Raw genomic sequence first — 19643 nt, forward strand, 5'->3', positions numbered from 1 at the left:
TTTCGGCAACTGCCTTTCTCCCCTCAACGGAGGCACACAGAAATGGAGCCTCCTCGGCTTTTCTCTCTGCTATCTCATCCGGAATCGCAACGGATGCCTATGCCTCGCCTACGCCTTCTTTTTCGTTGTGTGTGTGTGGGGGGGAGGGGTTGGCAGTCCTTTGCGTAGAGAATGCTGTATATCTCCGCCCGTCTCTCTTTTTCACCTCGTCTGGCGGAGTCGCCCCTCCTCTGCCGCTGCCGCTGCCGACACCACAGAAAAAGTTTCGCGCGGACGACGGCGAGGATGGGGACAGAGGGCGCACCGGGGCATTCCCACCGGCCATCGCGCCTTTGCTTTTCCATCTTTCCACATTCTTGCTTTCCACGGCTTGAGCTCGCACAGGAAAAGGGCTGACGCATTCACAACCGGCAAGCCCGATTTCAGCGGCACTCCTGCACAGATGCTGGCGGCAATGAGGGATTAGAGGTGCTGCATTGCCGTGCCTGATGGCTTCCTGGCCGGAGGGGGGAGGATTTGGCCTGAGGGCAAAGCAAAGGCGTTCGAGCTCTCCAAGCAAGTGTACGCGCTACTCGATCGCGGCGTGTACGGTGGCTACCAGGCGGCGGGCCTCACCATCATTTCGGACGGCAACGGCGGCGAGGAATCCCACCTGGCGGATGGGCGCGCGGATCCGAGGTGAGGTGCTCGGTGGTGCTCACCGTCACATGGAGGTCCAAGTTCATCCCCTCACTGAGGTTTACCGCATGATACACACGCACACGCACATTGCAGCAAACCGATCCCCTCGCGTCGTCATCGTGGTCTGGCACGGCACTCTCCGTAGACTCGTGCGATGAGGCCGATGGTGTGAAAATGTGTGTGTGTGTGCTGACGGGCGCGCTCATCTGACATTCGGTAACGGTGGACAGCACGAAGGGTTGTGTTGAGGCTTCCTTGAGGCCTCTGACCTGCCAGCGGAGTGCCCGCTTTCCCGCCTCACACGCCATCTCGGTCCTCGAGCACAGCCCCCGACTTTCCCTTCCACTTTTTCCCCCCATCAACGATTGACAATAATGTAGGCTGCGTTGAAACTGACTACCCCCAAAGTCACTCTGAAAAAAGTCTGTACAGCCGCCGGCGCTTGATGGACAGACTCATCGCTCACTGAGTCCAAGCGGCTGGGGAGAGCATTGGCCGCCGCAAGCGAAGCAAAGCTCCCGTCGAAAGGATAAAGGCAGCAAAGGGGGCCGCCGCTGTTGTGCCCAAAGAAAACCTTCCTTGTGGTATGGGGGGGGGGGCAGCCTCGCGGAACTGCACGGGCGAGCAACAAATCCCAAGGAGGCTTTGTGCGTGCGAGGGAGAGAGCCCACCCACGGAAGGATTCGTTAGCCTCTACCCAGAGGGCCCCGGCGTCCGCGACGTGTGGCTGCCGAGGCTGAAGGGGTGATCTGCCAGCAATACTACAGCTTTGGCCCCCCTTGGGACAACTGCTTCTGCCCTCTCTGCCCTAGTGAAACGCCTTCAGCAGAAGGGGGCTGGCATCCCTACCCAACTGGTGGATAGGCCTCCGACGTCCCAGCTCATCGCTGTCGTCAAGTGGTTTCGAAGGGTCATTGAGATGAGGGCTCAGCCTACGGGACCAATGACTCGAACATCAGAAGCAACCGGTCATGCGCGGGTGCGCAGACGCGGCACGCGCTAAAGCGGGTTGACCGGAGAAGCTGGGCGACGGTGCCCAAAATGACGAGGGATGTCCACTGACGGCGGTTGTGCGAGCTGCGAGCGATGCCGGCTCCCTCGCTCAAGCACCACACCTTGTGGCTCCTGCAGTGGCCGAACGGATCCACTTCATGGCTGTCGCCGGAAAGTGAAAGGTGGCCGAAAGCCGCGAAAGCCCTCATCACAGCCAGAAGGAGCTGTAGCACTGCAGCCAGCGGAAATGGAGCCCGCTGAGCCGCTAGGTGGAGCAGATAACAGCGACGCCCGGCGCCCAAGGCTGCGAGCGGAAGAGGGTAGCGGAGCCTCTGTCTCCAAATACACAGGAGCAGAGGGATGCTGCACCGTCACCCACGCGCCGAGGGATACTCTCCCCTGCGGGGCATCGCTGTTGTTGTTGAAGCAGTGCAGGTGCTTGTGACCTGAGCTGTCTACCGCCTGTGGGCGCTTCAGTGTCGGGGTTAGTGTGGCGTCTGCTTCGCGCCCGACGGCCCCGCTTAACCGCACTACCCCTCCATCCTAGAAAGGGGTGGAGTGGGGGGGCGTAAGAGGATACCGAAACGCCGTGGCCGGACGATTATGGTGTAGCCCTCACCATATGCTGGAAGGAAGAGTGCTCGCTTGCTCACCACCCGCACTCCGGTGCCGTCAGCTGTGCGTCCCTCCTCCCCACTCCCGCGGGCCACCGCGTGCGCAGAACGACGGCCTCGGCGAGGTGCGCTTTTTCCGCGCGACTCCTCTTCAAGATCGGCGATACAGTGTGTGTGTGTGTGTTCTGTGTCGCCGCGGTGGGGCACCTTACAGTGCCTGGCGTCCTGCAACTAGGGTCCATGCCTGTCGAGAGAACAGGCGGGTTGACATGCTCGCCAGATCCCCGGGCTATGGCCTCCAACACACGGGGTGGAGGCCAAGACCGCACTGATCAGTGTCAGTGCCACCCTCTGCTATCAGACGACCTTTGCTGGAAGCCCGCGGCGGTCTTGTACGAAATTCACCGTCTTGAGGGTGCTCGTGGTGTGCTGGCCCTGCCCCCTTGGGCCTTCTCCATGGCCACCGCACCCTGAGCGCAACGCCCTCACTGAGCTGAAGTGTTGCCGCGGGCCAACGTGTGGCCTGCGCAGTCGTGGGCACGGCTGCCCTCGTGACGTTGGTGACCGCGGGCGATGGCATCCCGCTTGTAGCAGAAGAGGATCGGTAGGACAAGTCCGTATCAGCCCTGTACCGCATCGCTGACCGATGGGGGGGAACCCCTTCACATATCACCGGGGCTCGAGCTGACGACACGCGTGGAGGACGCGCCGCTGTTCGGGTCGGCTGCCGAGCCAAAAACGTCCTTTTATCTTTCGCAGAGGACTTCGTGTGGACGGGAACAGCAGGAGACTATCGGTGCGCCACCCGGTCAAGAGGACGGCCAAGCGCACCGTGGCGTCCCGCACGCTGACGTTCACCATCCCGCCGCCTGCGCTCTTCATGCTGCGCATCGCCGCCCTCGACTCCGCTCAGGAATGCCGAAACGCATCTCCAATCAGCCACCACGTACTTGGATGCGATGTCCCTCTGCCGGACCTCGTTGCAAAGGAACGCTGTGAGGTGTGCACAAGCGGGGCGCGCAGCGCCTGCGCAAGCTGGGCACCCGTGTTGCGAACATGTCCACCGCCGTGCCCGTTGGGATCACCGAAGGAGCAACCCTGACGTCTCACCGTCCCGCAGCTAAGCGCACAGCTATGCAGCGGCAAATGTGAGTGGACGAGCTGGATGACGCTAAACGTGCCCGCACAAGTCTAGAGCAGCGATGCGACACCTGGATCCGCAAGGACGAGCGTGAGAGTGCCTATTGGCCAAGCAATGAGGCGCGCACCGAGCCACAGGCGGCGGGCCTCGCGCTGTGCCGACTCCTCCGGGATTGGCGCCCCGATGGGGGCAGCAGCGGGTGCGTCCGTGGCGGGCCATTTACCCTCGTGCACACGTGCAGCAGCAGTCGAATGGGGTTGGTGGCATGCGGCAAGGTCTGTCTCTGAACACCTCTAGCGAGGGCACGCACCATCTGCGTAACGCGAGGAACATCGAGGTTGTGCTCTTTTATCTACCATACCGGCCGGCTGAACGCCGGTAGGGCGCCTTCACGTCTTGCTGCAGAGTGGCACCCCCGCACTTCCCACACCCCAACAAGCAGGAGGGGTCGTCCCTCGCCTAATCCCATGCGTGTAACCCGCGTGCGTCATCGGCACTTCTGAGCAGTGCATTTTTTTTCGCGCTGCGCGATGGCCTGAGAGGCGCCACACAAAAAGAATGTCGGCGAAGCGAAAGCAGTCAGGGGATGAGCACGAAACTGGCCAGCGCTTCGGCGCGGCCTGTCTCCTGGCAGGATTTGGCTGTGGCTGCGAAAGGGGGTGGGCGGTGCACCGAGGAGGCATGTGCGGGGGGACGTAGGCTGGTGAAGATCAGCGGCCAAAGCGCAGGGCAGTATGTCATTGCAAAGACGACTGCCCTACGCGTTTTTCTGTTATGGTCGTCGCTCTTGTGCGCTTTGGCTACCGTGACCACCAGTGAGCCCCTTCGCATGTGCGACAACCTGAAGAGCCACGCGAACAGAGGGGACTATAAGGTTGAATTTTCAGAGGAGGGGGCGGATTGAGTCGTGCCGTCAGGGATACACGGGGATCGAATAGCCGCAAGAAACTGTCGTATACCGCCCCGCCTCTCGCCGCTCTTCCGGCCGCCGTTGATGATCGCTGCAGGGGTTACGGAGGTTGTGGATGGCACAAGCCTCCACATTTGCCTAAGACTTTCTCGGAAGGGTTTGTTCCCCCTTTTCGAACCTTTCCGTGCCCTTTTTGTGACTGGTAGCCATACAAGGATCAGCACCGCTGCAACACCCCTCCACATGTAGACCCACCTCGCAGCGAAGGCGGTGTGTAGCAGGGAGAAGAGGCAGCCGCACCGTCGCTTCTGCCAAGGCAACGCACTTCCCTTCTCTTTCTTCCGTTCTTCGCGTACCAGCGTATACGCACACAGGCCCACGAACACACGCACACACAATAGCGGGTGCACTCTTTAGCACTTCGAGGCTCGCCGCAAAGGCCCCGGAAAGCGCAATTTTTTTTCTTCAATGTGACCCACTCCTTTCACCGCGGGGCCGCTGCCGCTGAGTTTCTTTACCTTTTCTTATCTTCCTCTCTCTGGTGGCGCCGAGCCGGTGCAGTGCACGCGATGCCTCTCATGCCGGGGCACCCCGTGCCCCGCTCTCAGTGGGTGGAATCAGCCGAGACGTGTGCGGCGTGCGACAAGCGCTTCAGCTTTTTCATATCCAAAGAGAACTGCCCATGTTGCGGGCGACTTTTCTGCTCCACCTGTCTCTCAGCGACGTGCGAACTTTTCCCGATGGCACCGCCAAAGGCGGTTTGCCCTGATTGCTTTCGAAAAACTGAAGACTGGCGTCTTGGTCAGCGCGAGCAGCAGCAGACCTCGTCGCACGGGGACACTGTGGCTGCGGCTCCTCCTCCCACCTCTTCGGCGGCTCTCGAGGCAAAGGTGAAGATGTACGAGGAACAGTTCGATGCTGTGAAATCAAACGCCCGCCAGCTTCGCGAGGAGAACGACTCCCTTATCGATCTTCTCGCTGCCAAAGATATTTCCATTGCCAATCTGAAGGAGGAGCTCACGAAGGCCGACGTCTTGATCAGCGATTCGGCCAAAGCGGCCGGTACGCTGCGAGCGCAGTTGCAGGACGAACCACACGAGCGCCAGAGTATGGAGCGACGTTTCGAAGAGGCTGTGCAGAGAGCAGCAACAGCTACGCAGGCGAGCGACTCCATGGCTGAGCAGATTCGGGAGCACGCGGAGGCAAAAATAGCTTCGGAGGCGTTGGTGGCAAGGCTGGAAGCCAGGGCGCAAAAGGCGGAGGACAAGTACACGCAAAGCGAGCAGGAGATGAAGGAGTTACGCGCTGCAATGAAGGCGGTAAATGCCCACAATGCGGAGAGGATCGATGAATTGACTGCCCGGCTGCAGTCGATGGCGGACGCCAACGCGCACCTTCAGAGAGAATATGACCGCAAAGTCGAGGTGTTGCACCTGGCCGAGCAATATCGAACAGCAGCCGACGAGATGCACGACGTGGAGGTGCAGCACCTCCGAAATTACCTCACATACGCCATCTCTACCGCAATGAAGGTAGTGGAGGCATACGGTGGCCGACAGATTTTGGCAACAAAAGCTGTATACGGCGCCGGGAGTGCTGATGCTCCAGCGAGGCAGTGCGCGATCAATGCTGTTGATGAGCGGCTCAATGAATCCAATTCAGCGGGGCAGCACGATAAGGGAGAGCTAAGCCACTCCGTAGGGGAGGCTTTCCGACCGCAAAGTGAGGCTGCGCTCACCGCTGAGCCCTCCGGAGCGTCAGCGCCCAAACTTTGCACCTCACATGGGACGGAAATAGCGGCAGCACAGCAGGAGGTGTCCAGCCAGCGGGAAGTGAATGCACGCCTCCGCGCCGAGCTGGCGGACAAGGAGCGGCGCTTGTCCGAGTTGCAGCGTGGGTGTATCGAGGCCGCCACTGCGGCGCGAGCTGAGCTGAAGGGCCTTCGCAGAAGGCTTTCAGAGACGAAGCTTGCGCACGCGGGGTGGCGGGACTCGTGTGAGGCGTGCTTGATCGAGCTGCAGAGGGTCATAGAGGCGGCAGTCTCGCCAGTGTCGGTTACGGGTTCAGAGATGAGTAGGACATCAGCGACCAAGTCGAGATGGGCGCGGCCGACCATTGTAGAGGAGGTGCAGTACCCGAGTGTAGCGGAAGTGGACGTGAGGGCCATTGCGCCGGTGCCTGGGCTTGAGCAGTGGGAGTTCGACACCGTTGCTGAGGCACAGCGAGGCGGCGAGGCGGACGTGCTCATGCGCATCGGTCACCAGGTCGCGCTGAACCTGCACCTCTTCCCCGATAGCGCCTCGCTGCACCGGTGGGTATGCATGCTGGCTACAGTGCAGGCGAATTACCGTGCAAATCCGTACCACAACCAAGTGCATGCGGCGGATGTGTTGCAGGGCGTGTACGCGCTGATGTGCAGCTGCCCTGACCTGCTGGCGCAGATGACGGCGATGGAGAAGCGCGCCGTCATGTTTGCTGCCGCCGTGCACGACATCCGCCACCCCGGCCGTTCCGAGATGTTCCTCAAAAACACCTTCGACGCGACCTACATGCAATACAACGGGCTGCAGGTGCTGGAGCAGATGCACACAGCAACTGCCTTTCATCTCCTGGCCACACCGGAGCTGGACTTCACGCGCGGCGACATGGACGATGCAGAGGCCCTGCAGTTCCATGGTCTTGTTGCGGCGCTCATCGGCTGCACCTTCATGGGGCGCCATGCGTCTTTGATGGAGCAGTGGTCATGCCCTCTCCAGAAAGGCGAGAAGTATGACTTGGCTGTAGCCGCGGATCGGCAGCACGTGCTCTCGCTGCTCTTGCATGCAGCAGATGTTGGGGCGCAGGCCCGAGGACTGGCGGTGGCGCCGAAGTGGCTGGGCATTGTGGAAGAGATGTGCGCGCAGGGCGATGAGGAGGCGGCACGCGGGCTGCCGCTGAGCCCAGGTAGCAGCCGCAACGCCAGCCTCGAGAGAGACCAACTATTTTTCATCGAAACGTTTGTTGTGCCGCTGTTCGATCTGGTGCATCAACTATTCCCTACCATTGAGTCACCGATGCGGAACCTGCGAGCGATGCACGCGCGCTACTGCATGGCCTTGCAGGAGGCGCGTGCGTTTCCGCCGCCTGTTCAGTACAGGAAGCCCACAGAGCCGGCGGACAGTACGGCGGAAGCGTCCCACGCGGAGTACCTGAACGCCCGCCAAGCTGCACTAAGGAATCAGGAAAAGGCACTGGAGCAATCAATGCAGCGACTACGGGAGGCAGCGGCCGCTGTGGCGAGTCGGGAGAAGCAGGTCGAAGAACGGGCGACTGCTGCGAGGAAGGTAGAGGCATCCTTCAATAGCCACCGAAGCGACAGGCAAGAAGCCTTCTCGTCGATCGATGAAGAGGAGCTGCTGCGTGCCACCGCTGCTGTCGTGGCGCGCGAGGCGGAGGTGCAGCAGAGGGCGGCGGAGGTAGAGAAGATGACGGCCGCGTTGGAGGAGAGGGAGGAGATTGCGTCTCGCCTCGCTGAGCAGCTGGCCGACGTCGCCGAGAAAATGAATGGGCGCCGCCGATTCCTGCACTACCGCGAGGCACGTCTTCGGCAATTCGAAGCCGCTTTGCGTGGTGCGCAGGGAGCTGATCTATTGTCTTTCAATGATGTCCCATCGCGTATGGACTATACTGGGGCGAAGCCGGCTGCAGCGCCCGCATCGTGTGATCGTATTTCGCCGGCTTCTGTGAAGATGGTGAAGCTGGAGAGTGCACTGGAGAAGCTCACCTCTGCACTGCGGAGCCTGCAGGGAAGAAGCCTCTCTCCTGAGTCGAAGAGGGATACGTGGGCAGCGGCGTGCGCACCCGAGTCGTCTTAGAGTTGTCGGAGTGTACAGAGAAGTGTGATGGCTGCCAAAGGTGCCAAGGAGGACACGTGTGCCAACACTCCTTCGAGAGGTGAGACTGGTGCAAGAGATGTGTAAGACATGAACGATGGCTCGCGCGCGGTCACATCGCTGTGGAGGGCTCTCGCCATCGGGGTTCCGCGTTTGAATGCTTTTTTTTTTGAGGTCATGCGACCCGAGCACGCACACACGAATGCGCCATCATATTCGAAGAGTCACTGAGGTATCTTATCACCTCCTCTCGGGCCGACCGCTTGGCGACGGTGCCGCAGAGGTAGAGGGAGCGCAAACGGTGTTGGCGCCTTGTATATATGTATATATATATATGTATATATGTATACATTCCCTACCACCACCAGCCACGCATGCCCCAACGGAAGAGAGCATTGACACAGGCGGTGGTGGTGTAGTCTGAGGCAAGGAGGGGGTGAGCACAGCGGTTGCACTGCATGCGGTTTCGCTCGTACTCTCACTGCAATGCTCTCTGCTCTGCTCTGGTTCTCTTCTCACTTTCTCTTCTCTCCGGCCAACACGGCGGCATCTCTACCACATGCGGTGGCCCTTTCTGGCGCTGCCGCCTCTTCGCGCTATCGCACACCGTTTTGCCCATCGCGCCGGTGGACTGGGGTGTGAGGGCGCTGCCTATCGCGTAGCTGCTAAGCATCGGAGCGCACTCTTTTCGCCCCTCACCAGCTACCGCGCGGTGATAATCGAAGTTGTTTTGTGCGCTTGAGCTCATCGCATCCACTCCTCGCTTCCCATTTCACAGTTCCTTTTGTGCTTACTCACTGGTTCCGTACTCTCCTTAATCCCCTATCCCCATTCCCTCCCTCCCCCTCTCTCCCCCCACAAATGGACCCCTCCGATCGTAAGGTCGACAAGACGCCTGTGGTGTCGCCGAGGACGGAGGTGGCAGCCAAAAGCACAATCCCTGGTACGTTCCCCCCGAGCGATGCTGTGTCAGGGTACGCAGGTGCTGAGGACGGCTCACAAGTTCCACAACTTTCCATGACGTCACCCATGACCCCGTACTACACGCAGTATCCTGCCGTGTGCGCTCTCCCGCCCGGTGCCGTTCCTATGGGTTTTCACATACCGCCACCGCCCGGTACCGGCTCTCCGCAAATGTGGGTACCTGGTATGATTCCACCCGCACCCACATCCAACCCGAACACCGCTCTGACGCCCCACCCCTACGTATCACCGTATGGTGCTGGTGCGCAGCCGGTGATGTACATGCCGATGCCTTATAGCTACTCGCCGTACATGGCAGCGACTGCAGCTACCTCGGCCACGGCAGTAGGGACCTCCTTTAGCGCGCCACAGCCCGCGAAGCCGGCGGGTCAGGTAGCGACTCCTCCCTACACATCTTCTGCAAGTGCACCTCTTCATACGCATTCGAGCACCGCGGAGTCACCGATACTCTCTACACCTTTCGCGGAAACGCCAACAAACAGTGCCGCACCCGCGCCATTCGTGGCGCCGGTGCCCACACCCGTGTCAAGCATCACAGCGGTTGAGCTCTGCGTAATGCCGCTGATGCCCAACACCAAGTTGCCGCCTGGCGACCCGTTCTGCCCTGCAGGCGTGACGGTGCCCTCACAGTACGCTACAGCGTCGGGTGCCTGCTTAGCAGACGACGCAGCCGTGAACGCATCGCTTTCGCTGCCCCCGCATCAGTGCATCAGTGCGGCCAGCGGCTTCCTGGCTGCTCCTCAAGAAAGGGAGGTGCAGGCGATCACTGCTGCTGCTGCTGCCGCCTGCATCAGCGCGTCCTAATGCAGACAGTTGCGCGTTTCTTTCGAGACGGTTGTATTTGCCTTGACTGCTGCGTACTGCCCGTTAGTGAAAGCGGACGCTCAGCGAGGAGTTGCTCTTCCCCACCCATTTCATACGCTTTTACCCCTTCCCGAGGTGTCAACAGAAGGACCTCGCCATGAAGTCGCGCTTCTAGTCTAGGCTGGCGACCTCTTCCATTTCATGAGGCTCCGAAGTTTTCATTTGTTTGTGTTTGCCAGACGCTGCCGATATATGCAGCTAATGGGAGGTGACGCCACGCCTGCGCGAGTTCGGCATGGAGAAGAGGCGGCAGAGGACGCGCAGGGCGAGTTTGAGGGCATTTTGCTGCTCCTTCTTTTTGTTCTTCATTTTATGTGAGGATGGCGGCGCAGCGGAGCGCGTCATCCTTCGTTTGTGTGGTGCCTTCGTTTCTCCCTTCTTTTTATGACATTGATGCTGGCGGTTGCACAGACCACACGCGCGCAAATACAGGCTCCTGTGCGCAGATGTGCAAGATGGCTACGCATGCCACTTTGTGTGTCGAAGAAAAAAAAACGCGATTGACGTTGCGTTTTTTCTCTGTTTAGCCCTGAGCGCCATCGGTTCTTGCGAAAAATAAAAGACAAAGCGAGAACGTGGACGCGTTGACGAGCGTTGGAGCTCTCGCGCTGCGTGGCAGTGACGTCGAGCGGGCGCTCGTTGTTGGGCGTGACCTCGCATGTACTCTTGGCGGTGGCACGTGCGTCTCAAGTGATGATTAGGCAAGTACGTGCCAGTCAGCAGCCAATCATGCTCTTTCAATGATTGTGCACATCGGCTGCTTCTTGCGCTTGTGCGTGTCATGTGCATGTTTGCACGTCAGCAGCCGCAGCGCTGCCCGTGCAGTGTGGCCGTTTCCCGTCCCCTCTTTCTATGCCCCGCTTACCGCTGCCCTTAGTTCCTGTGCTGCCGACCCTCTCTTGTCTGTGCGTGTGTGTGTACCTGCGTCATTCCGCATGCCGCGCACCCCCCTTCCACACACACCTCAGCAACACGCATGCGGACCTCGAAGCCTCGCCGAGTTTTTGGCTTATCTGGGTGCCTGCGTTCTTCGGCCTTTTTGGAGCTGTACGGACGTGCACAAACAACAGAGGCTGCTGAGGCTCTGCCTACGCCACGCCAATGTGGCGACGCCGCACCTGTAGATGAGCGGTGGGCAAAGTGCGAAGCGTTCTTGAAGCGCTTTCGATCTCACCTTTACATTCACCCGGGCAAGGCGCCCGTGGAATTATGCAGGGAGGCCCTGAGGGCCGTCGAAGAACTGCTTGCCTCATCGCCGACGCGCCGCTCCACCGTTGCGCGCAGACTCTGGAGAGACGCGCTCGCATTGCACTCTCACTTGCCGGCGCACGACGTCAGTGCGGCGGCAGAAACAGCGAGCGCGCTTCTGTTCTCCGACCAGGCACAGCGCGGCTGCCTCGTGTGCTCACGAGTGGATGGACATCCCCGATTCCGTCAGGAGCTGCGCAGCGGGACGGGGCTTAGGGACTGCCTGCGCCTCTTAAGCGTGCATGCCATGTGCGCATCCTACTCGTGCGAGGCTCTCTCCCCTCAGTGGTGGACCAATCTCGCTGACTCTCTGGACGAGGCGAAGCGTATCATCACCGCGGCGGACAAGTCTAGGCGCATACCCATAGCACAGGCTTTGGAGTTGTTGGCGTGGTCGCTGGACTGGCTGCATCACCAAAGTGGCACCCCCGAGAGAAAGGCCCTCACGGCGCTGAAGCCGAAGCTTCCACGCTGGCTTCCCTTTCTCTTCGACGAATATGATGCCGCCGCCGTGAAGCCGTCGTCGAAGACTCTCGCGCTCTTGTCGCCGCGTTGGCTGCTGAAGATGGCGGCACACGCGGAGAGCAACAACGACGTCGGCGCTCTCGTCAGACTTCTGCGCGATGCCTTGCGCAAAGAGGATCGCTACCGCGGCTACGCTGTTTTTCAACTTTCCTCGCGTGTCGCCGATCTCCTGGTGCGCCGCTTTCCACACCACCCCAGCGCAGCCCATGCGGTGTCTCTGCATGGCACAGCCCTACAATGCTCGTCGCTGCAAGCGTACGGTACAACGCAAGAGGGATTTCACAAGACTCTGGATGTGCTTACCTGCATGTCTGGTGCGCAACCGTACTTTGCCACGCAGGCATTGCTGCGCCATCACCCCCCTGAGACGGCAGCGAAAACACAGGAGCAGCACGGCGACCTGCTGACTGGAAACCCTGGCCTCAACTGGCGCACGGCTCTCACCTTCACCATGCAGCAGGTGGGGGCGGCCAACCCTCACTGGCGCGTGTATCTTCCAGAAACGCTGCGGCTTTTAAGCGATGCTGGTAAGTCGAAGTTGTTTTGGAGTCTTTTGCAAGAGTACGACGCAGCGGACGCCACAGCCAACATTTCCATTGCGGCGTCGCTGGGCCGCGCGATGCAGCGCAGCGGAAGATGGTGGCACGCGATGGAGGTGCTGGACCTGCTCTGCAGCGCGCCACCGCCAAAGAACACCACTGAGGATCAGTTGATGACGGCGGCGTGCACCGATACGCTGGAGGTGCTGCTGAAGGCGAAACGGTGGCAGGAGGCACTGCGCGTGTTTCTGCTGGTGCGTGACGTCATTCCGCCAACGGAATCAGCCCTCGTATTCAGGTTGCTCACATCGATTCCAGCGTCTGCACCTTGGGAAATCGCTCTCGCTGCGTCGGCAGAGAAGCGTCTTGCATCGCCCACGGTGCGGGCCCTTCTGCTGTGTTTGCATGCCGGCGTGTCGGTCGACCTCCTGCCCCCCTTTCACTACCAGCAGAAGGTGGCCGCGTCCATCTTTGCCTTGCATGGCCGGTGGGATCTTGTGCGGACAGTCGTTGAGCGGCACCCCAGCGACGTGTCACTCTGGCGTTTTCTTGTGCAGGCGATGGAGCACTGTCCAGATGCCGTGGACGACCCGACCGCCGCCGCTATCTTCCCTGTGCCGCTGCTGCACGGCCAATGGAAGGACCTGTCGTTTGTGAACGCGTTTGCGCATCTCTGTGTGCAGCGGGGCTGGCTGTCCCTCCTCGCGTCCCACCTGTCCAGCCTTCCTCCAGAGGACTCTCCGGCCACGCCGGTGTCGCGCCTTCGAGTGGAGTACGAGCATCTTCTCCGCTTTTATCAGCTGAATACGCCTCCACCAGCCAACTTTGTCTTCGGCGACTCGTACGTTGTTCACCAGTACATGTCGTGTGTGACGAGCCGACGCGTGTCCGTCGTGGCGAGACTGCCTGCGGAGTCTGCCAGCAGTAAGGAGCAAGCCTCCGCCTACTTACGTGTCCCTTACGAGAATCTGAGTGAGCCGCACCGCGAGGCAGACGGAACAGTAACCGTGCGAGCGACATCCGCTCCCAGTGCCGCGTATCTCAAGGATCACTGCATTTTCAGCAGTTCCTGCGGCCTTGTCGTGGGCTACAAGGTGCCTGCCTCCGCCTTGTTTCCGTCTGCGCGTGGACTCCTGAGGGCGCTGGGCAACGAGGGGGCATACCGCCTCGCGTATCAAATGCCAGTCGCCAGCAGCGGCCTTTTTCTGCTCTGCCCCTCCACTACCAGTCTCACGTGGTTCTCCATCAAACTGTGCGTGAGCCTGTGCGTGGCGGTGATGCCGGCGGTGCCACACGTGCCGTTGCTCGCAACGTCTTTTTTCGCTCGCTATGCGATGAGGTGGCGTAGCGGCGGAGGCGATCGTCATGAGGTGGAGGCCGTTTTGGTTGCCCTCAATGGACAAGCTGTCCGGCACGCGTGGCGGTCTCTCAAGATGGACATGAATGCGGAGGGCTGGGGACCGGTCGAGCCGGAAGCCGGGGCTGGGGACATGTATCACATTCATGAGCTTCAGGTCTCACGACGCACGCCAGCGAACCACGGTGCTGCGATGCTTGCGGACGTGAATGTGTTTGCGTGCCGCGGGCGTTTACTGAAACCACTTAGCACCGATGACGGCAAGGCGGCGGAGTAGTACTAGAGCAGCGCACAGTCGGTGCCGGTGCCGTGGAATCTGCGGCGCTCGCGCACAATCGCCCTGGGGCTACGCACCAACGTGCGCGTCTGTGGGTCTGTGCCCGTGCGCGTGCGACAGCGTTGTTGTTCCTGACTTTTCACGCATTGCCTAATCCGACTGTGTATTCTTCGCGCCGCGTTCATCGTGTGCACGAAGGCCTCGCCAAACAGATCGTTGCCCGTGGGAAGGACGACCTCTTGCTGCTTTGGCTCGATCGCGTGCAGAACGACGAGGGTGCGGAGTGGGCCCGGCTGCACCCCACTAAAACGCTGCACATGGAAAGGACATATCAGAAGAAGGTGTTGCTGCAACCGGTTGGCTGCCTCTTTCGACTGCCATGGCCGCTCCTTCATCCACTGACGATTCTCACCTGTGTGCTCTCTGCACCTGTATTTTACATCACAGCCGCTCCTTGCGTTCTCTGGGGACGCCATTTCCTCGCCCTCCTCACTTCTTCTCGGGGCGCACACCTCGCTGAAACCAAACGCCACCACATAAGGACTGACCAGGGACCTGACACAGCTGCGGTTGTTTCTCCTCTTCACGTGAGGCCGCTATCTGCTTTCGTTCGCATATGTATGTCTGTCTGCCTCGGCAGTAGTCGCCTTCGCCGACCTTTTTTGGAATTGCACCCCACGTCTGGCAAAGGCCTCCATGCCCTCGCAGACCATCGCCGTCGGGCCTCAGGTGGGCGCCCACGCTGCCACATTGATGGCAGCACTGGAGGTGGCGACGCCTGGTGACAAGATCGTAGTCTCTCCCGGCGTCTTTGAGGAGACGGCACACCTTCGCTTCGATGTCACCATTTCGGCAGCACCTGCACCCGAGGATTCGAATGAGGCGGAGACCGTACGCAGCACCCTCTTCGGCACGGTGGTCATCTCTGCGAACGTGACGCTGGAGGGACTGGAGGTGCGTGGCATGGTGGATGTGCGCAAAGGGCACGCCATCCTCGAAAACTGTGATGTTCATCATGGCTCAGACGGTGTCCGCGTCCACCCCGGCGCCACTGGAACTGTGCGCAACAGTCGCGTGCACCACTGCATCGCTGGCGGTGACGGAGTGTACTTCATGGCCGGCTCGTTTGGGGAGGTGCTGCAGACGGACATTTTCGAGTGCCGTGTGAACGCTCTGCACGTGCAAGGAAGCGAGGTGGCTCTGCGCGAGAACCGCATCCATGACTGTGCCTTCGGCATCTTCTACGAGAAGAAGGCTGCCGGGTTGTGTGAACAGAACACGATTGAGCACGTAAGAAAGTTCGGCCTGTACGTGACGGAAGGCAGCGACCCAGTCATCCGCGGCAATAACGTGCGCTGGTGTGGGGTTCTCTGCTTCTTCGCGTCGAAGGGCGGCCGTAGCTCATGCGTCGGGAATACGTTTGAGGGCTCTCTTCACATACTCTCTGACTGCGTCGTGCAGCTGGCTCAGAACCAAATTAGCGGTAGCACCGACATCGACGCGGCTGCCGTACCCGTAAAGTGTGCATGACAAGGCTGTCGTGGCATCACCGCTGTGCAGAGGCACGGACCACCTGATGTACATTATTCACTGCCATCTGGGTCTCGATGCACTTCGATTCAAGTGCTGTCAACATGTTCCTTGACTCGCTCGCTCGAGCTTCTGAAATGCCTTTGAAGACGCTCTTCTTCCTCCCCCTGGTCGTTCTGGGTGCCCGGGACGCTGTGTTTTCTCTTGGACCGTCTGTGCTGTGCGCGCCTCTGATGGACGCGCCCATTCTTGTCAACTCAGCGTTACGCTTTGACGATGGCCGCACGGGAGAGCGTTGAGGGCTTTTTTTGTGTGTGCGTGTATGTGTGTAGGGAAAGGAGTCTGGCGAACGTGCCGAAGTGTGGGTGCATATGTGCGACCGTATCTTCCTCTCACACACTCTGTTTACGCGTCGATGGAATACGCTACAATACTGCTCCCCTTCGGAGCCTCATATCACCGAAACGGCCGCTGCTGCGAGCCACTTCTTCCATTTCGCACCGATTTTCTCTACTGAGTTGCCACTTTACGCTGGCTTCCCACATCCTCGCTGCTTCCTCTTGCACTTATGCTGTCGCCAAAGCAGCGCTCAGCAAAGCCTCCCCCTCCTGTGTGCCGGTGTAATCCACAGGTCCGAGCGTCCCCAAAGCACTGCCATTCGCGCTTTGATGACGCTTCTTCGGACTCAACTCAACGCACGGTGCGACGGCAACAAGGAGTTCATGTACGTCTGCACGCACATTCATGAAGACGTGCTAACTCCGTCCTCTCGCCCCTCCCCTGTCGTTCGCGTTCCTCTTTTCTCCCTCATCTGACCCTCAACACGCCTGCGTCATGTGCCGTGCCGCAGCAAAGCCCGGCACCCAGGCGTATGCATTTTTTTTGTTGGCTCCACGTCTAGTTTTACTATGGTTCGGTCATCGAATACACGCACTTACGTGCCGAAGAATAGATCACTTCGTGTAAGATCTTGCCCGAGTAGGCGCTCCTTGCTGCGCTTCAACGTTCTCTGATCGTCGGACTGTCCTCGAGACGCCTGACTGTGAGCCAGAGGGATCGTGTCTCGACCGGGGCGACGGAGGTGGGACGAAAAAAAGCGGCACAAGCACAACTACACCCACCCACGCACGCGCGTACACAGGAAGCAGAAGAGGTAAGGTGTCCAGGGAGTTCCCGCCACCGACACGGTCGCCCTCTGCTGAGGCTGATAGGCCTTTGGTGAGTGATGTATACGAATGATGTAGAAGATGTCGAGGGAGGGATGCACAGCGCACGGCGCTCCACTGTGCCCATTAGCCGTCTGACGAATGAAATGAGCGAAGTAAGCGAGATGGCGGAGGGCTCGTTTGGTGTGGTGAAGTGCTTTCGCCACGACTTCGACAAGCTCGAGTACGCCGTCAAGCAGACAAAGCGCCCGATTTGCGGCGAGTCGGATCTTCAGCAGCAGCTGCAGGAGATTTATGCGCTAAGCTCTTTTCCTCACCGACACATCGTCCGCTACTTTGACGGGTGGGTCGAGGATCGAGCAGTTTTTGTGCGGCTCGAGAAGCTGGATGACTGCGTCGCATCTTTGCCGCCTCCGGTGAGTGAGACGGTGCTCACAGCCATGCTCCATCAGACGTCGATAGCACTTTACGAGTTGCACTCCCACAATGTAGTGCACATGGATGTGAAACCTGAAAACATATTGAGGCGTCAGCTCGACGCCGACACGTTTATCTTTAAGCTGTGCGATTTCGGGTTGTCCCGCCCCCTTCATGGAAAGCACTCCGTGACGGGTGAGCAGTTTGTTGGCCTCAACGACGATGACGGAGACCGACGCTACATGAGCCCAGAGCTCCTGAAGAACCTGCAAGACGTTGTCGGCCCTCCTGCTGACGTGTACGCCCTCGGAAAGAGCTGCGAGACGATGATGATGGCCGCCTCGGAGGACAACTCGATTGCAGCCACCAGGCAACCAGAGGGCTACTCACCAGCATTCACTGCGCTGGTTGAGTCAATGTTGTGTGAAGATCCTGCTCGCCGCCCTAGCGCCTTTCAGGTTGCCCAAGCGACACTGCCTGAAAGACTGCACAGCAACCGCCAACTGCTAGACCTGCGGCGCCGCATCGACGCCCTGCGCTGCGAACTTGTTGAAATTGATGCAGGCGACAATGATAGCGTGTAGTCTCAGCGCCGATGAGAGCTTGTGCTCCCGAAAAAAAACTGGCAGCGTGAATGAGCTTGCTCGTTAAGACAGTGTTTGTGCCTCTCTCGGTTTCACAGCGCACCAGCATGCTGTCTGTGCACAGGAGCGCTGACCCTAGCCGGGTCGCCGCCACTATTTCACAAGCTATAGGGTACCCGCTCATCTTTTTGCGCCCTCTCTTTGTACAGCTCCTCTATATTTTTCGCTGTCTAGCTGACTTTTCCGCGCCTTCTGCCCCTTTTCTCTCCTCTGTCATGCACGACCCCCCCACTCTTTCTCTCTCGCTTCGTTCTTCGAATGGGGCCGATTGCGCTCATTCGTGCGGTCTTCGGCTTCTGACGCACGCTCTGTGGTGCGTAGGGCAAACATTGAGTCGCCGGCCCTGGCCTACGGCGGCGAAGCATCCGTGCCACCAATTACGGCTTAGCCGCCGGTGTACCTCAGAGCATTGTTATCATGAAGAAAAATAGGCGGTATCTGTGTCCAACTATGAGTTTCCATAGTGAAACGAAGACACCCGCCTCTAGCAGTGTGGCGCTTGCAGGGGTTCCCTCATTATCTGAGGCCTGATCACCGGTCTATCACGTCAGGCCGGCATCAGGCGGCGCCGCGACGCGCGAGGCGGCAGGCTAAGGTCACGCTTTGCTGCCGGCAAAGCCTCCCACACCAGAAGGTCCAGGCTGTCGAGCGTACGCTAATGGCAGGAGATTATCCTCGCCCAGCCTTGCACCTGCACCAGTCGCGCCTGTGGATCCCTGTAATGGTGTGCGGCTGGTAGTGGCGGCATGGAGTGCAGGTGGTGTGCCGCCTACGGCTCCCTCTGGCGTTGGGGTGCCCCCGCGCGCTGACACGGACAGCGGCAGGTTGGGCACTGTGCCCGATGTGCCGCGCGAGAGATTCTCGGATCGCTCGACCCTCGAAGCGCATCTCGTGCTGCGCCAACGATCGTGCACGCAGCGGTCTGATAGCGCGCATCTCACCCGCGCTGCACGGGCCTCTCCTGGTCAGGTGCCTGCTGCACCTCCTCTGTGCCCTCTGCAGAGGTGCACGCCTTGAGCTCCCGGTGCGCAGGCGCATGTCTGTCCGCGGGCCCCCCTTACGCTCGGCACCCCAACGCTTGCCGGAGATGCTCGGATGTAAGAGAAGGCGGGATGCCCCGGGTACCGCAGACTCACGGACAGCGTCCTACCCTCCGGCGACACACGCGGGCGCGCCTCGACAGGACGCCCGCGGTGACATCGGCGGGAGCTGGAGGTGAAGACAGCGAGCCCCCCCTAACCCTAACCCGCCACTCCCCTACACAACAACGCTGTCCTGGGACAGGACCCAAGATGCGAGAAGGCGAGCCCTGTGTATGTGTGTGTGCGCGCTGCCAAGAGCCGCTAGCATGGTGTGGCGCATCGAAACAAGGCGCGCAGGGGTCAGCAGAGCAATAGTGATGGACGAGCAAGGCGGGAAGAGATGCACACCGATCAGCCCTGGAGTGCATGTGTACTAGGCGCGCGGCATCCCCAACATCTGACCGACGGGGCCGATGCGACCCAAACGCCGGGGGGGGTACGACGAGAGCAGCCCGGCATGCACCATCGAGACCTCCAGACTCGAGCGTCGGGAGCCCCCGCACCATGTGATGGGATGTCGCAGCTGTAAGCGACTGGAGGGGGGATGCATGGCAAGCAAGCATGCTGCAGGGCCACGGGCTTTGACATGGAGCCGGCCGACCTCCCTCTTGGGCTCATCCTGCATGCACGTAGCCCCCCCCGTTACCCCGGCGACAGCCGCCGCCGCTTCCGCGGCCGCGCAGCGTCCTCATGAGCGCGGCCTGCTCGTAGCCAGGCATGCGCAGCTCGCCCAGCTCCGTCTGGCGCTGGTCGCCCAAGCACGTATGCAAAGACCGCTCGGGGAGGACTGGGAATGGCT

At 60.2% G+C, this 19643-nt stretch overlaps 5 protein-coding genes across 5 annotated transcripts; all 5 read left to right on the top strand.

Annotated features, from left to right (window-relative positions):
• Positions 1–4917: 4917 nt before the first annotated feature.
• LSCM1_04556 (uncharacterized protein) lies at positions 4918–8193 on the top strand (the record flags this gene model as incomplete). Its single annotated transcript, XM_067322059.1, has 1 exon — positions 4918–8193. One exon carries the CDS (start codon positions 4918–4920, stop codon positions 8191–8193), a length of 3276 nt encoding a protein of 1091 aa, XP_067177154.1.
• An 879-nt stretch (positions 8194–9072) lies between these two features.
• LSCM1_04557 (uncharacterized protein) lies at positions 9073–9999 on the top strand (the record flags this gene model as incomplete). The annotated part of the gene is made up of 1 exon (XM_067322060.1): positions 9073–9999. One exon carries the CDS (start codon positions 9073–9075, stop codon positions 9997–9999), a length of 927 nt encoding a protein of 308 aa, XP_067177155.1.
• A 1036-nt stretch (positions 10000–11035) lies between these two features.
• Positions 11036–14005, top strand: LSCM1_04558 (uncharacterized protein; the record flags this gene model as incomplete). Its single annotated transcript, XM_067322061.1, has 1 exon — positions 11036–14005. The coding sequence occupies one exon, from the start codon at positions 11036–11038 to the stop codon at positions 14003–14005; it is 2970 nt and encodes a 989-aa protein (XP_067177156.1).
• Positions 14006–14701: 696 nt separating this feature from the next.
• On the top strand, positions 14702–15535 carry LSCM1_04559 (uncharacterized protein; the record flags this gene model as incomplete). Its single annotated transcript, XM_067322062.1, has 1 exon — positions 14702–15535. The coding sequence occupies one exon, from the start codon at positions 14702–14704 to the stop codon at positions 15533–15535; it is 834 nt and encodes a 277-aa protein (XP_067177157.1).
• A 1225-nt stretch (positions 15536–16760) lies between these two features.
• Positions 16761–17702, top strand: LSCM1_04560 (uncharacterized protein; the record flags this gene model as incomplete). Its single annotated transcript, XM_067322063.1, has 1 exon — positions 16761–17702. The coding sequence occupies one exon, from the start codon at positions 16761–16763 to the stop codon at positions 17700–17702; it is 942 nt and encodes a 313-aa protein (XP_067177158.1).
• Positions 17703–19643: the final 1941 nt, after the last annotated feature.

The sequence above is a fragment of the Leishmania martiniquensis genome, chromosome 29, assembly GCF_017916325.1.
Source record: "Leishmania martiniquensis isolate LSCM1 chromosome 29, whole genome shotgun sequence".
Classification (NCBI taxonomy): Eukaryota; Euglenozoa; class Kinetoplastea; order Trypanosomatida; family Trypanosomatidae; genus Leishmania; species Leishmania martiniquensis.